At 39.7% G+C, this 14604-nt stretch overlaps 1 protein-coding gene across 1 annotated transcript in view; it reads left to right on the forward strand.

Moving 5' to 3' along the window:
- The first annotated feature begins 5206 nt into the window (after window positions 1-5206).
- LOC128765877 (general transcription factor IIF subunit 2-like) overlaps window positions 5207-14604 on the forward strand; it is a 37222-nt gene continuing 27824 nt past the window's right edge. The window contains exons 1-4 of the mRNA XM_053877088.1: window positions 5207-5369; window positions 5532-5602; window positions 5687-5705; window positions 6202-6346. Of these exons, the coding sequence (XP_053733063.1) occupies window positions 5256-5369; window positions 5532-5602; window positions 5687-5705; window positions 6202-6346 (349 nt within the window). The 5' untranslated portion in view covers window positions 5207-5255. The remainder of the gene's footprint in view (window positions 5370-5531; window positions 5603-5686; window positions 5706-6201; window positions 6347-14604) is intronic.

Genomic DNA, 14604 nt, shown 5'->3' on the forward strand with positions numbered 1-14604 from the left:
TAAAAAAGATAATAACAACACTAATATTTCATTTTCATTAAACATTTAGCTGTTACTAGAGCTTTGTAAATATTTTTCCTACTACTTTCAATGCAGTCCATCCATCCATCCATCGTCACCCGCTTATCTGTTGGCGGATGCGGGGGCAGCAGCTTCAGGAGGTCACACCAAACGGCCTTCTCCTGAGCGACATCCACCAGCTCCGACTGGGGGATTCCGAGACGCTCCCAGGCCAGGATAGAGATATAATCTCTCCACCTGGTCCTGGGTCGACCCCTCGGTCTCCTCCTAGCCGGACGTGTCTGGAACACCTCCAAAGGGAGGCGTCCAGAGGGCGTCCTGATGAGATGCCCAAACCACCTCAGCTGACTCCTCTCAATGTGGAGAAGCAGGGCTCTACTCCGAGCCTCTCCCGAGTGACAGAACCTCTCACCCCATCTCTAAGGGAGACGCCTGCCACCCTTCGGAGAAAACCCATTTCAGCCCCTTGTATCCGGGACCTTGCTCTCTGTAGTACCTGCATATATTATGATGCCGCCTGTGGAAATTCAATAACCCCACCCCTGCTAGACAGGGTCATCGAGTGCTGGGACCAGACAAAGTTATGTAGGGCAAGAGGCCACATGTAAGCTAGACAATAACTTGCACTTCTGGTGAATTGAGAGTCATCGTCCAACCTTACGATGTTCTCAGAACCGTTCAGACAGCTATAGTCGACATGGAATCAAAATATAGCACTGTTGTTTTCAGTAAGGTGATAAAAACAAGTTGGTTATTCAACATAACACTGAAGCGACTGAGCAAAGAGAGGCACTGGATCTCTCTGTAGAGGCGCATTAAACAACATTGGAGTATTATTCTGCACATGCCTGTTTGGGGCCACTCTCTCCCGCCCTCGCTCTAATGTTTTTGTGGGAAGGGGGAGGGCCAAAGAGGCTGAGTGAAAATGTACACATTTACTGGTCGGCAGTGTTGTTGCTGCTGCAGGTCAGTGAACGCTCCCATTAAACCAATCTAGCATCTAGATGTTTGCGTCCTTTTGTTGTCTTTCTGGTGAGTTCACCTTCTATTCTGGAACAGTTTAAGTAGTCACAAAGTAAACAGGTGAAATGAAAACAACAAATCTGTAACCGCTCCAGGCAAAGACAGAAATACAAAGCAGCATTACATGAAATGAATGGAAGAAAAGGGGACATAACATTATGGTAGGGTTTTGACTTGTTTATCTATAAAGCTAACAGGGCTTCATTATTCATAAAGCCAATCTTCAAGCCCTCTGTGTCCACAAATTTTCCCCCAGGAGTCATATCAAACATTGAGTCTTTAATTCTGTGCCAAGTAATAACGGAATGGACTGAAAACATCTGCTGAAAATTTGTTTTGAATATGGATCAACAGAGTATGCACACTTCAAACAAAAAACTTAGGAAAACAATGAGGAAATAAAGTATCCTGACATCTCAGGAGCAACTTTCAAGGCAAGATCTGTCTTAACAACCGGGCCGCTGAGAATTTTCAGTTGAATATGACCCAAAGTAAACACTTGTATTTGTATGCACTGACAAATTATTCATTGAGGATTCTCTGAAAATGGGCATCATTGTGGTATAGGGTTAGTGCTGCAGCCTCATTGCAAGAAGGTTGGACTCCAACATGAGTCTTGAGCTAAGCCTCGTTGCTTCGATTTCCTCCCACTGCAAAAACCTACAAAGGTGAATCAATGACTCTAAATTGTGGGTGTGACTGACTGTTTATCCATTATAGACTCCCATGACTCTAGTAGGGAAGAAGAAAGATGGAGATTCTCAAGCATTTAGACCTCAAACAGTCAGCTCATTTCATAAAATTTAGATTCTCTTTTTGTTTATTTTCTGACACAAGTAGATCAAAGCATTTGTTCATACTCACCTGCATGCAAATGCCTGGAGGGCAAATTACCATGGACACCACTCTGTTGCTTCTCAACACCATGGTTTCACTTAATTACTCTTGACTGCCCAAGATATTAAAAAACTTCTCCAGAACTCTTTGCTTTGGTTCCTTGGCTTCTGCTCAGGTGTAGCTGTTGTTTGTGAGAACCAAGCATGGGCAACCATTTTGTTGACATGGAAGTATATCTGCTCTTGTCTATTCCTTATTCCCATGGAAAGGACATTACTGCGGGCTCCCTCCGTCATTCTCTTCGCAACAGATCTTATTTCATAAATTCCAGGAGGTTAAAGTTTCTGTGGACTAGAATATTGTGTCATGATTTGGTATATGGTAAAACAGTGAACTTGATTCTAACTGTATAGTTGTATTTTTTTAAGATACATAGAGATAAATGGAAAGAAGCAGGGAGCCTGTGGCTAGCACAATAGGTGGAGGAGAAACAGAGGAGTTATCTTTCCAGGCAAGTGGACAGGCACAGTCCATCGATAGGAATGATAGAGGACAAGAGACAGCAGGAACCCAGTGCAGTGTAAGCGTCTGGTGCTGTCAGCAGCTTTAAATCACTCTGGCACTCTGCAACACAAAACACACTGCACTATTGTGCCGCAGCTCCAACAATACAACCGTATTCATTTTGTAAACAGTGTCGGGTTTAATCCACATTGAACAAATTCATGTGTCGAGTAAAGCTGCTTGCAAGACCCCTCACGTGTCTTGGCTTTTGGAAATGAACGCCACAACAGCTGCGACTGAAGCTTCAATGGTTGACGACGCATGGAGGTCACTGCAAAAGGTCATGATCGTGATCCAGTCTGTTCTATATCTTTGGAAATATTGATCAATTGACAAGGAAAAGACAATTCAATCTCGGTAGAAGAACATTTTGAAGGAGTTACTCTTGCTGTGCATGTTGTTCGAGCAAGTTCCATAATGCCACTGTAATCTGTTAGAGCACACTGCTATCAATGATATTTTAATTGCTAAAGTAAAGATTTGTATTGATGATAAAAACATTGAGCAAAAGTATTAAGTTAAAAAAACAACTGCTTTATTGGTGCAAAAGTGGTCAGCCAGTTGCCATGGTGACAACTCTCCTTCAGTATAAATATGTCAATAGGCCATGATAGTCTATTTTGGCTGTATTCCCCCTGCAGCAGTTATTATGATGGCCACAAAACCAACCTGACATTCTTAAAACAACAGAAGCTTTGGCTGCGGAGAATATCTGACCATGCCCGGTGAAGCGAAGGAGATTTTGGAAGCTCCATTGAGCCTCGCGACTCTGAATGGAGTCCCGAATAGATGCAGAGTTTATTTTAGACGATCCTCTCTGCAGACAAATCACAGTGTCTGATATGTTGTTTGACTACAGAGGCCCTGCACATTCATTGATGGGTTTTTCTTCCCACACATCCAGCTGTCTGTCAAGAACAGTGAGACACTGCTGTGCTTGTTGATGCTTGTTTCCAGACACTACATGAGAGCACTGACTACTGTTGGGCTGTTTTTGGAATCCTAAATCCTGAGAAAAATTAGATAAGAGCTAAAGGTTTACACAGAGAGGGACCTGGCGTTATCTATAAATAAACAGAAAAGTGGATGTTCATTAGTGTAAAACAGAGTTGATTAAAACTGCTCCCAACACAAAAGACAACTTCCATGATGCACAGCAACAGTTGAAGCGCATAAAATAAAATGTCATGCTGTTTGACTGTCCTGTATGTTTTGTTTGAACCCCCTCTGTGCTTGTGCCAAGCCAATTTCACCCATACAACTCCTGTTGTATGATATGAGGACGCTTGTGGAGAACTGGAGGCAAAAAGGTCTTTCACTTGCATGGAACAAGCCATTTCTCTGCTGGTTGCAAAATAACCAACATTTTCAAGCCAACGAAAATTTCTTTTGTTGGCTGAAAGCTTATTATCCCAGCATGAAAAACTGCAGTCACATGGACATCATCAAAACACGGACCCATTTGAAAATAGGTCGCCTGTGGAGTCAGTGTTGCATCACCTAATATTGTTGTTGGTTCACAAAAAGACAAGGCATATTTAGTCACACAGCATGGCTCTGATCTGAATCTGTTCTTCCACTCATATCAACCTTGAAAAGAAAGCTAAAGCACTCGGCTTCATTGCATCCTTGTTGAAAAGATTCTTTCAACCAAGTTCATGGGAGTATCTGAAGGTGAAGATAAACGTGCGAAAATCAAAATGAAGAGTTAATCTCATTCTACTCAATTCCTGATTCGACATCTCAGAACATTCCACTGCTTCTTAACAGAGGCCAGTATGTGGCAACACTTTAGTCTGCTCAAAGAATTTGGCATAAATGTGTTTGTGTTTCCCATCGACAGGTCAGCTGACCGAGGGTTGGGTGGATGAGAGGAAGCTCTGTGTAGAGGCGATTTGGGTGTTTTGTTTTGCATGTTTTGCATGCTATTATGAGTCATTTTGATTGATGATGGATGTTATTGACTGCCTTTCATCCAATTTCATGAATCTATTTTATTTTATGGTCACTTTAGCTTGTTTCAAATGAAGGGCCCCAAAATGTTTCGGCATGTACTTGGTCTCCAGTCAGCAGAAGCTCTACAAAACCACCACAACAGGCTCCGTCGTGGGGTTCCGCTCAGAACCTCAGGTACCTCAAATAAATATAAAAAGATAAAATGAATATTACATTTGGATCCATAGCAGCAGATGATTCACTTTTTTTTCTCGGGGAAGCAGGGAATGTTGTAGCCTCTGTTTCCAAGCATCAGAGTTTAGTATTAACTTTGCCCACACGATGTCACTGCTAGTCTTTTGATGAGCATAAGCAAGTGACGTTTATAGTCGCAGGAAGACTTCTGTTGATACCTCGATCTCTCTGATGGTCGTCGTATTATTAGTTGTTGTAGTAGTAACAGAGGTCGCGGTAATCGAACATAAAAACGCAATCCCATGTTATTTCAGAGACTAAGTCTTACAATTATGTATTCATCATGCAAACATTTAATTGTGTAAGTATATAAAAATATAAATTACTGACTTTTGTCTACATCAGCCTCCGATTATGAAGGCAAACGTAACCAGAATATATCAAACGCAAGGATGATTAGGAGAAGGTGCACCTTCAAAATAAAACGAGGATGAGTTCTAGACTTCAAACGGAAGTGAATGCTTTTTTTGAATTTTTTTTTGAATTGCAGGAAATCTAAGTATAAAATTTCACAGTTCATTCAATTCTAAAATAACTCGAGGCAACGTCTTATGAATTTATTTTAGTTTTATTCTGAAAATCTCCACCTGGAAGTATAATTTATTAATTGCAAACTTCTGATGTCATTTGGAATTCAGAAACAAGTTGACGTATGTAAATCCAGAGGAATATTCAAAACTATGGATGTCAATCTCTCTGGCGTGAAACAAAGCAAGGGATTATGGCTGGTTAAGGTTTGTCATTTCCCAATTTGTTTAGTGAAACGCTTGGGTCGCCACTTATTGACTGGACGAAGTTAAGACTCTTTTCTCGGAACACTTCAAGCTAGTTACATTCTTGCTAACAGTGCAGCTAACTTACTTTAGCTTGAATTTAAAACGTCAAACTGTCTCCAGGTTCCCAAATATTTAGCCCAGCAATGGGACAAAGCAGAGAAAGGAGACGTGGGAACCATGACCATCCAAAAGTAAGAACATGTTCGTCTATGCTGACGTGCTATTTAAAGGTTTTTCTAATGCAAATTATGACAGTCTTCGATTCCACCTTGCAGGAAACAAGGGAAAACAGAGGTGAGTTAAGAGTATATATTTCAAATTCTGTCATTGTCTACTCATAATTTATTTTAAAAATATATGCCATTTCTTAATTTTTCTTCCTTTTTTTTAAATAAACGAAACTAACTTTTAATTTATGTTTGAACAAACAAATATTGGTTATTTGGACAATATAAGAAAAATGGTGTAAAGTTATTAAGGCTACTTTTTTAACTTTTTAATTCAGGGGCAAAACATCACTTTTTAGCGAAAAATTCATCAGAAATTGGTCAGAAGATGGAGTCTAGTGTAAGAATGGTTTTAATTAAATAATAATAATAAAAACAAGAATTGTAATTGAAAAAGTAGCAAAATGTATTTTATTATCATCTTAGTAAAGATGGGAATCAAAAGTAGTTCAAGGATGTAAAGTATATGCAGTGAAATAAAATGCCTATTTATTTGTATCTTTTCAATCAAAATGTTGTTTCTATTATTGATTTGTGTTTGCTGTGCTGACTGTCTCCCTCAGGTCTGTTTCAATCTGAGCGAGGGCTTAACCACACTAGGAGCAGTGGGGGGAAAGGGATCACCACTTCAGGTTCCCAAGGCCCATCCCTGCACTATGCACTCCACGGGGGGTCAGACAATGGCGGTCTTCAGCCAGGCGGACAAAGGTCAGTCTCCAGTTTTAATCTCATCATAAGACATTGTGTTAAGAGTGGGATTCAGTTTCAGATCAATGTTTGACTCCCACTAGAGGGCACACAGGCGACCGCAACCTTCATTACAAAAGTTCACAGCAAAGAATTACCATGGCAACGGGTAGTGACATTACATTTTGCTGGAAAGTGTCTTGGACATGGTTTCAATGTGATCACTTTCACATAGATAGCCATTACACTCGTCACTCTGTTTTCAATAGTAAGCATCATGTTTCAAGAGTCTATTTTGAGGTTTGCCATATGGGATATTGCATCTTTCTCAAGCTGGGGGATGAAACATATTTACAACAGATGGTAGCAGATCACCACCCAGCCATTGTGTGATTAATAAATCCAATATGAATATGTTTGGTTTTTTTTATTATATTTTGACAAGTTTATATATTCGTTTTTATGTAATATGATATATATTTTTTTAATGAAATTACTTGACATAATGTCAGTGAGAAAAAATTCAACACTAAACCCAATAATTTGCAGACATACGGATATACATTTTGTGTACGTTTTGCATCATATTAGTAGTTGCTTTAATAACAAGCTTCACCACTATAACGGGAATGTGAATTAGTTATTGAATCGGTGGCTTCATGTTTTTGGTGGCCTTGCCTGAACATAGTGAGATTTAAACCATAATCAGATCAGTGATTTTGATGCAGGACACATTCTGTACATTATGCAGCCAAAATACCGCCCATTCTCCTGAGGATTCATCTCAACACACATTTAAAGAGGTTCATATTAAGCACCATAAATTCAAAACATTCTTTTTCGATATGTCTAATGCTTGCTTACAACAAAGGGAGGAAACGTCTCTCAGGATTGTGATCCATGACTTTACCAGTTGAGCTCCATTTCCAGACTCTAACATCTTCTAGGCTTGGCAGAAAGCTGGCGGTGATGCATTCTGAATTGATGTCACTGTAAAATTCATGAGGGTACTGAGAGGGGCTTCTGATTCATGGAGACGGTTTGCTGCCAGGCGTTGATGTGTCATTCTGAGCCAGGAGGGAATTGAAAGGATTCGGATGCAAAGAATTATAAATAGATGCTACTGTTGTGCTTGTTTCTGGAAGAGAGAGAAGAAGTGAAGAGGATTAGAGGGTTAATGGCGATTGATTAGTTTTCTTCCTATCACAGCAGGTGCAAGAGAATACTTATTATTCATAACTCAACCAGGAAGTTTTTAGAGTATGCAGAGAAAAGTTGGAAAATTACAAAAATATGGAAATTACAAATGTGTGAATAAACCTCAAAAGTGGGTCATGATAATCATGTCTCTTATCTTTTTAAATGATTGGATTTATAGAAATTTACTTCAACTGCTTAAACAAATATTTAAGTTTCCTGAACTGGATGTATTTCTATCATCTGTCCTCCAACAGTGTCTCTCCTCTCCATGTGTCTGAACAATCTGGCCTCCATCTTTGTCTCCAAATTTCTCTACATGAGCACGGATACACTTAATTCTGAGCATCTTCATCTCTTCTAACTCTGCAGCTTGTTTTTGAGTTAGAGCTACTGCTCTCCATTCTGCCTGCACTTTCCACTTTGTCTCCTTTGATTTCTGGCATGGTTCGGCATAAACTAATATCATAAAATCATATAAAACAGCGCTTTTACTGCTAAATATAGCGTGTGGTTTGTTTTGGTTTGTAAATGATTATTCCTTTCAGACAGTGTCTTTTTTTTTCATGAATCTGCCCTGCTGGGAGGTTTGATGATAGGCAGCTTTTTGTTTCCAAATGTCCCTCTCTGATGAAGTTCCAAATTGAGTGTGAAGTGCCAGACATCTGAAAAATCTCAGTGGATCTACATTTGCTCTGCTCCTCTGTAAATGGTCCAAACTGGTGCTGATTTGACAGTAGTGTCTGTCGTGCTCATAGAAATGGAGGTCAAACTGTGGAATATGACGGGAACAGCTGATTTATTATAATGTTGATGTTTTTCCACTATTGTTCATGTTTGACATGCCTGCAGGGACTCTTGAGAAGATGTACTCTTGGCTTGGTGGTTTTTGATCTGGGTGTATGACTGAAACTGACTGCAACTTGTCACTGTCCTGTGAAACATACAGGAAATGAGCTCTGACGCCCATAGAAGAAGCAGTTGTGTCACTCAGAAAAATGTGATAGCGGGTCAAATCTGCAACAATATGGGGTTGAAAAAGCCGAACAGCAGGAGGACCATTGGCTTATATTTGAACTTTGCCTTTTTGGCCACTCGGAACATCTTCATTTTTCTTTCTGCAGACAAAATCAGATTAGATTTTATCAGACTGCCTTTATTCTTCGGTTCAAGAAAACAACTTCAATCTCTGAACGAAGTGCTATGACATAGTAATTGATTATGGCGATGTACTGGCAGGTATCTTGTGATAAGATACGTGCCCCGATCCAGAAGTGATGATACGATACAATGCAGTATATTGTGATTTGATTACATAAGTTCAGCAATATATTGTGATATTTGTTAACAAGAGGCATCTTTTTAAGAGGGACAAAAATCAGATGATGCTGTACCATACTATGTCCATGAAAACGAATTCCGCGCCCCAATAGAAGAATGAACAGCTCCCTTCGTCAACAAAATTACTCAAGTGTAGGGAAAGAAAACATCACAAATGCAGCATATCCATGTGTCTATGGATTTAATATTGATATGGCTGACTTAATATCAAGACAATGTCACAAAATCAAGTGTTGCGATATTTGAGCACATCAATATATTTGATATTTCATTACATTTTTAGCAATGACTTAAAGCCCAGTTGCTTGAGTTTTTTAATTTATATTTATATTATGTTAGTAAATAAGAAATGCACCTTTGTCGCAACTACGACTGATTTTCAGTCTATTTTTTCCCCACAGTATTACTTACTCGTGGCAGGGTCCTCAAAGGGTTGGGGTGGTGCAGCTTTTTCCGTTTGAAGGCGCTTTGTCATGACTAACCCAGAGACCTAATTGTATCAGAGCTGTATTTCATTCCACAGCTGAGCTCACGCCGCAGAGAAATCGACTTCTGCTTCACCAAGGTCATTGATTTTAAAATGACGGGCAGCAACAAACTGGGAAGTGTTTAAATAATTTTCTCATTAGGCAGCTTACTAGGCATCACAATGAGCAGCTGGTCAACCACATAATTCCATTATTGCTGTTGGCATCAGAGGAAATTTCATAGCATGTGAGCTGACTGGATCCTCTTCCACCCATTGCCCGGATGACAGACTCTGCAGTATTTTGTTTAGAAACAACCATATCAACTTGTGAAGCATTAAATCAAAATATTATTTGTATCCGTAAAGCTTCAACAATGCTCTGCAGAAAAGATCTGAAATCAAGACAAACTGAAGGCACCAAAGTGATGTATTTTTGGGCTCATTTCACAGCTATTTAATAACAAACTCAAACACAATTACTTGTGATTGTTTCACACCTAAAGACCAAGATAACATGCACAAGCAGCCAAGACAGCTTTTCTCTAGTGGGTGGATCATCTATTGTAGGCAAGTTGAGGAGTTCCAAAGGCTGTCAGAAACTTTGTGAAGTGAAGACCGTTAGACAGGCGGATGCCTGGTGGTAGAAAGTAGGGAAGCCACATTTCCTATATACAAAGTCTTGGTTTTCTCCTAATATTACAGTGGTCTACGGGGTCTTGGTTGTGAAGAACATCTCTTCACCTGGTGAGATGTGTTATATGTTGACATCTCATTCATGTTCTGTATGCCATGGGGTCATCTGATATCTTCATGCACACTCAGTGATGAGCTCAATGAGAATGTGTTCTTCTCTGCATATGAGCAAAAAAAATGATATCAGTATGCTTCTTTTCATGGTGTACTATTGTGTTCCCTGACTGTATTCTTTTGTGAATTCCAATTCCAGATCTTATGATGCCAAAAAGTTTCTGGAAAAGCTCGATGAGCACACACTTTTTACCCTAACCCTGCAAACTTAATAACGTCTGTCTTAATCTTTAAGTTATTTATCTGCTTTAGGCTGGTGGGATAAGTTTTGGCACTGTATCTTCAAAGTCCATTCCAGACTCACTGCTACTTATCGACTGTGGAACCCGATGCACTCGAGGGGCTTGATACGATCTTCTAATTTTTCAGTTTGTGGCTGGAGGAAGAGTGTGGAGAACCCTGTTGGCACCTGCTATCTTGAGACCAACGATACAAAAATTAAAAAAAGTGCCTGGTGGCAGAATTATTTGTGTTCAATTATAATTTATGAGCTGTAGCTAAGAAACAAAACAGCTAAGTCATCAGAAGAATTTATAATGAAAATAGAAAAGCAAGTGAAAAATGCAGTTTTGAGGGAGTTTGAAATTTCTTTTCAATGTTGTTTTGACACTATATAACAATTTGCAGCTGTGGAGATTTAGACTTATTTTTTAAATTGATTTTTGGTTGCTGTTCATCACTTCAGGTGTCTGTCAGTTGAGAACAAAAACACAACAAACGTAGGGACTGGCATGCAATGGTTTCCTCTTATCTTTGTCCAGGTCCATTGAGTGCTGTATAATGCTGAATGATGCATGTTTTATCTCCAGAATCATCTTCAGCTGTGTGAACATGGCTTGATGGGGTGCATTTTATTGTTTCAACACTGGAACCATGACTGTTTTCCATTGTCTGACTCACTCTCACCGCTGTGACAAAACAAACCATAATGACACAAGAAAACTATAGTAAGCATATTTGGAAGGTAGGGTCTGTCTCTTTACTAACATTAAAATTGGATCCATTGGGACTTCCGTGCCACTCTACCTGCGTAAAATATGACCAACTTCACCCCAAAATGGTTCGACTCAAGTGCCAATTACGGTGTACAAATGTACCTATTACACTTACTACATTACATACTACTTATAAAAAATAAATTCTGCGAAATTAGGTCGGGGTATGATGGTGTCTGTGTATAGTTTAGAAATGGTCCCCTCGCCTCTGGATATATATGTATTGTATATAGTGTTGTGTAAACATACAGCACTATACTGTACTGTAGTCAAGGCCGCATGGAGACCAGAGCCTACAGAAACCAAGGCCAAACTGAATAGAGAACACACTACTGTTTTGTTCCAATGAATGCATTTCAGTTCTTGATATATTTTGAACATAGTAAGCAGTAAGAAATAAATATGTTGGCCTGTGTGACTAATGGATTGACTTCACTTTGGTCCTTTCTGTATGCTCTGGTCTCAATGTGGACGTGACTGCAACACTAATGTAAAGCATAAATTCGACTCTAAATAGATCTTGGTAGTGTTGTAGTACTTGAGATTGATCTCATTTTTTTAGACTCGGTCTTGGCCATGCAGTTCTATTTTTAATCAGTAGTGTGCTAAATTATTGACCATTCAAGTCTTTTGATTTTGAAAAACCACCTCCTGAATGTTATGGCCATTAATGAACCTTATTTACATCAGTGATGGAGGGGAAAAACAGGGATCTAACTGAGTGTCAAGCAAGATAGTCAATTATTACCTGCTCCTATAATGGATGTGATGTATGAGAGGTCTCTGCCCCTCCATTTGGAAGCTCCAAAAGGGGTGTAAATATTTTCATAAAGCTTTCAGTGTTGGGAAGGGATTTGTTTGGGTTTGGGTTTGGCCTTGACTCAGTCTCACCACCTCTAAGTCTTGGTCTTGTTTCGGTCTCCACTGCATCGTAATGCCCAAGTGATGGTTGGGGGGATCCTCACTGACCTTGGCAATATTGGCTGATTGCATTTTTTTCCATTTTTAGATTTCATAGTCTTGCCATAAAAACTTCACATTAGCACACTCACCCAATAATATGGCTGGCATCTCTCACACATTCCCTTAACTGTTATGATGGTAGAAAGTGATGCGATGGACATGTTCATGTTATGGAGTAGGATAAAGAGATGGTTGGGCGCTCAACTTAAAACCAGGATGTATGTTATATGACAACCAGTAGCTCATCTCCTGCTGTCATCAATACTGTAATAGAAATAAAGCTTTCTCTTTAACAGGTTGTGTCCTACCGCCGCAGGGTTTATTCTCTCATCGCCCTCGTGCACTCTACATGCACCCACACTTGCATTAATACCACCTACATGTGATAATGGACTCTAATGCCATTTGCTGTTTCAAAGAAACACTGCTATTGCTTTAAAACAGCCTAATGGCTTCAGTTTTTCAATTAAACAGGAAGCTGTAGATTTTAGAAACAGGTGTCATGGAGGCCGCTGAGCTCCCAAGTATTTGTGTTTATGAATGTGGGCACATGTAGGTGTTGAAAGCTCCAGTTGTTTCTCTTTTCCTTCCGACGACCGCCTTGACTGTAGAAGTGCGCTAAAGACAACAAGCGGGAAAACGTCCTTGGAGATGTGGTGGTGTGTAGTTTCTGTTTGCCTGGCTGATGCTTGGCTCCACCTCCACTCGCCCACAGGAAGGTGTGCTGGATGACACTGGTCTCCCACTCGCTTTCCACCAGTCCTCGCTCTTAAACGCACACGCGCGCTCGCGCACACATACATTCGCTCTCGCAGCACCTGCTGTAGGCTCGCTCAAATTTGATCTCCACTTGAACCCTCATTCTTACTTTTCTGCCACACAATCACACACACACGCACACATTCCTCACACCCACTCATGTTTTTGCAGATTTTTGACAGCTTCAACAAAGTGGGTGTACAATAAAAGTGAAGAGGTCCTTCTCGTTTTAGGATGAAATCAAATTTTGATGTTTAAATGTGCATTTGTATCGCTGGTTACCGAATGCAGTAAATACAATATTGGTATTGTGCAACATTCTCTTCTTCTCAGGAGTTGAAATTCAAGTATTCTATTCATTTTCACGGTCAAGTGGAATTGACCTTCTCTAAATTATTTGAACTCTACTTTACAAAATGCTTGTTCCCCTCCCTCAAATCTGTATCTGACAGATATGTTTCACTTTTCTATGTGCATTTCAGCTCACATTTATTTACAGTATTTAAAATGTATTTTTCATAAAAGTTGCACCAAGGTTTTTCTCAAGATTCTAATCGATATTGCCAGAATTAATCAGCTTGCACAGAGTCCACTGGCTCATGCTTTTTCCTATGAATTCAGCCTCAGGGTAAATGCAGGAACCCCAACGTTTGAGAGCATTTATAATTTGTAATACAAGTATTTTAAAAAACGAAACACAGGCGCTATTTCAACAGCTCTAATCTCCACAAGTCTTTGTCTAATTTCAAGTGGAACTAAATGTTTTGTGACATAAGCAGAGCAAAATATTATCAGGTCATTGAGATATTTTCTGTTATTCATATTTATTTGCAGAGACTGTAGAGCTTCCAAAATACAAACAACTGATGCCAGGCTGCATGTCTAATTAATCAGCACATCCAAATTCAGGATTAACCATGGAGAGCTTGGTGGGTCTGCAGCCAGTCATCATGTGATCAGACAAATACCATCGCTTCTGCAGAGCAAGTCTGAAAACCCCCAAAACCAATGCATCTCATTGCCTCCCATAATGTCATTTTCACCACATACCTAAAGCATGTTCTTGACAGGTCGTTGGTCTCTGAGCTTGTTCTGCAACATGTTCTCACTCACTAAGGCATCACATACTGACAGCTGTCGAGTGGACTTTTGCAACCAGTGTAGACGCAGAAGTCAGCCTTCAGTGTTGCATGTTGACACGTTTGCTTTTCAATTGAGTGTTTCCCATCCGTAGCATTGATGATCAAAAAGGTTGGGATTTGGATGAGGACGCAGCGGGGCGAATATCACTATTTCCTTGATGTGACGTCACTTGGTATATGGTGTACCTTATATGATCATCAGCCTGACTCTGACACTGCCAAAATGCGACTCCATGAGTCTGGCTCACGATCATATAAGTACTATATAAAGTGCAACAAGTGACGTCAAAGATTGGAACTGGAGCTCCACCCTTTGTCTTCACTCTAACTCTAATTTAGGGCTGTGCAGTAAAGCCAACTTAATCCAATTAACAAGCAAAAACACAAACAGCAGTTACTCTTTTGTCACGTGTTGAAAGACAAAAAATGTTTTTGGGGGTGTGTAGTCAAATGTGATTTACAGTGTGCTGTGGCCCACTTCATTTTGTTTTGTTTTTTTTTTACCTGTATAAAAACCTCAATAAAAACTAATTCTCAATGAATAACCGTTATCTCAATATGAATCAAAATATTAATGCGAAGATAACTTTTCAATTTATTTAGCTA

The sequence above is a fragment of the Synchiropus splendidus genome, chromosome 10 (assembly GCF_027744825.2).
Source record: "Synchiropus splendidus isolate RoL2022-P1 chromosome 10, RoL_Sspl_1.0, whole genome shotgun sequence".
Classification (NCBI taxonomy): domain Eukaryota; kingdom Metazoa; phylum Chordata; class Actinopteri; order Syngnathiformes; family Callionymidae; genus Synchiropus; species Synchiropus splendidus.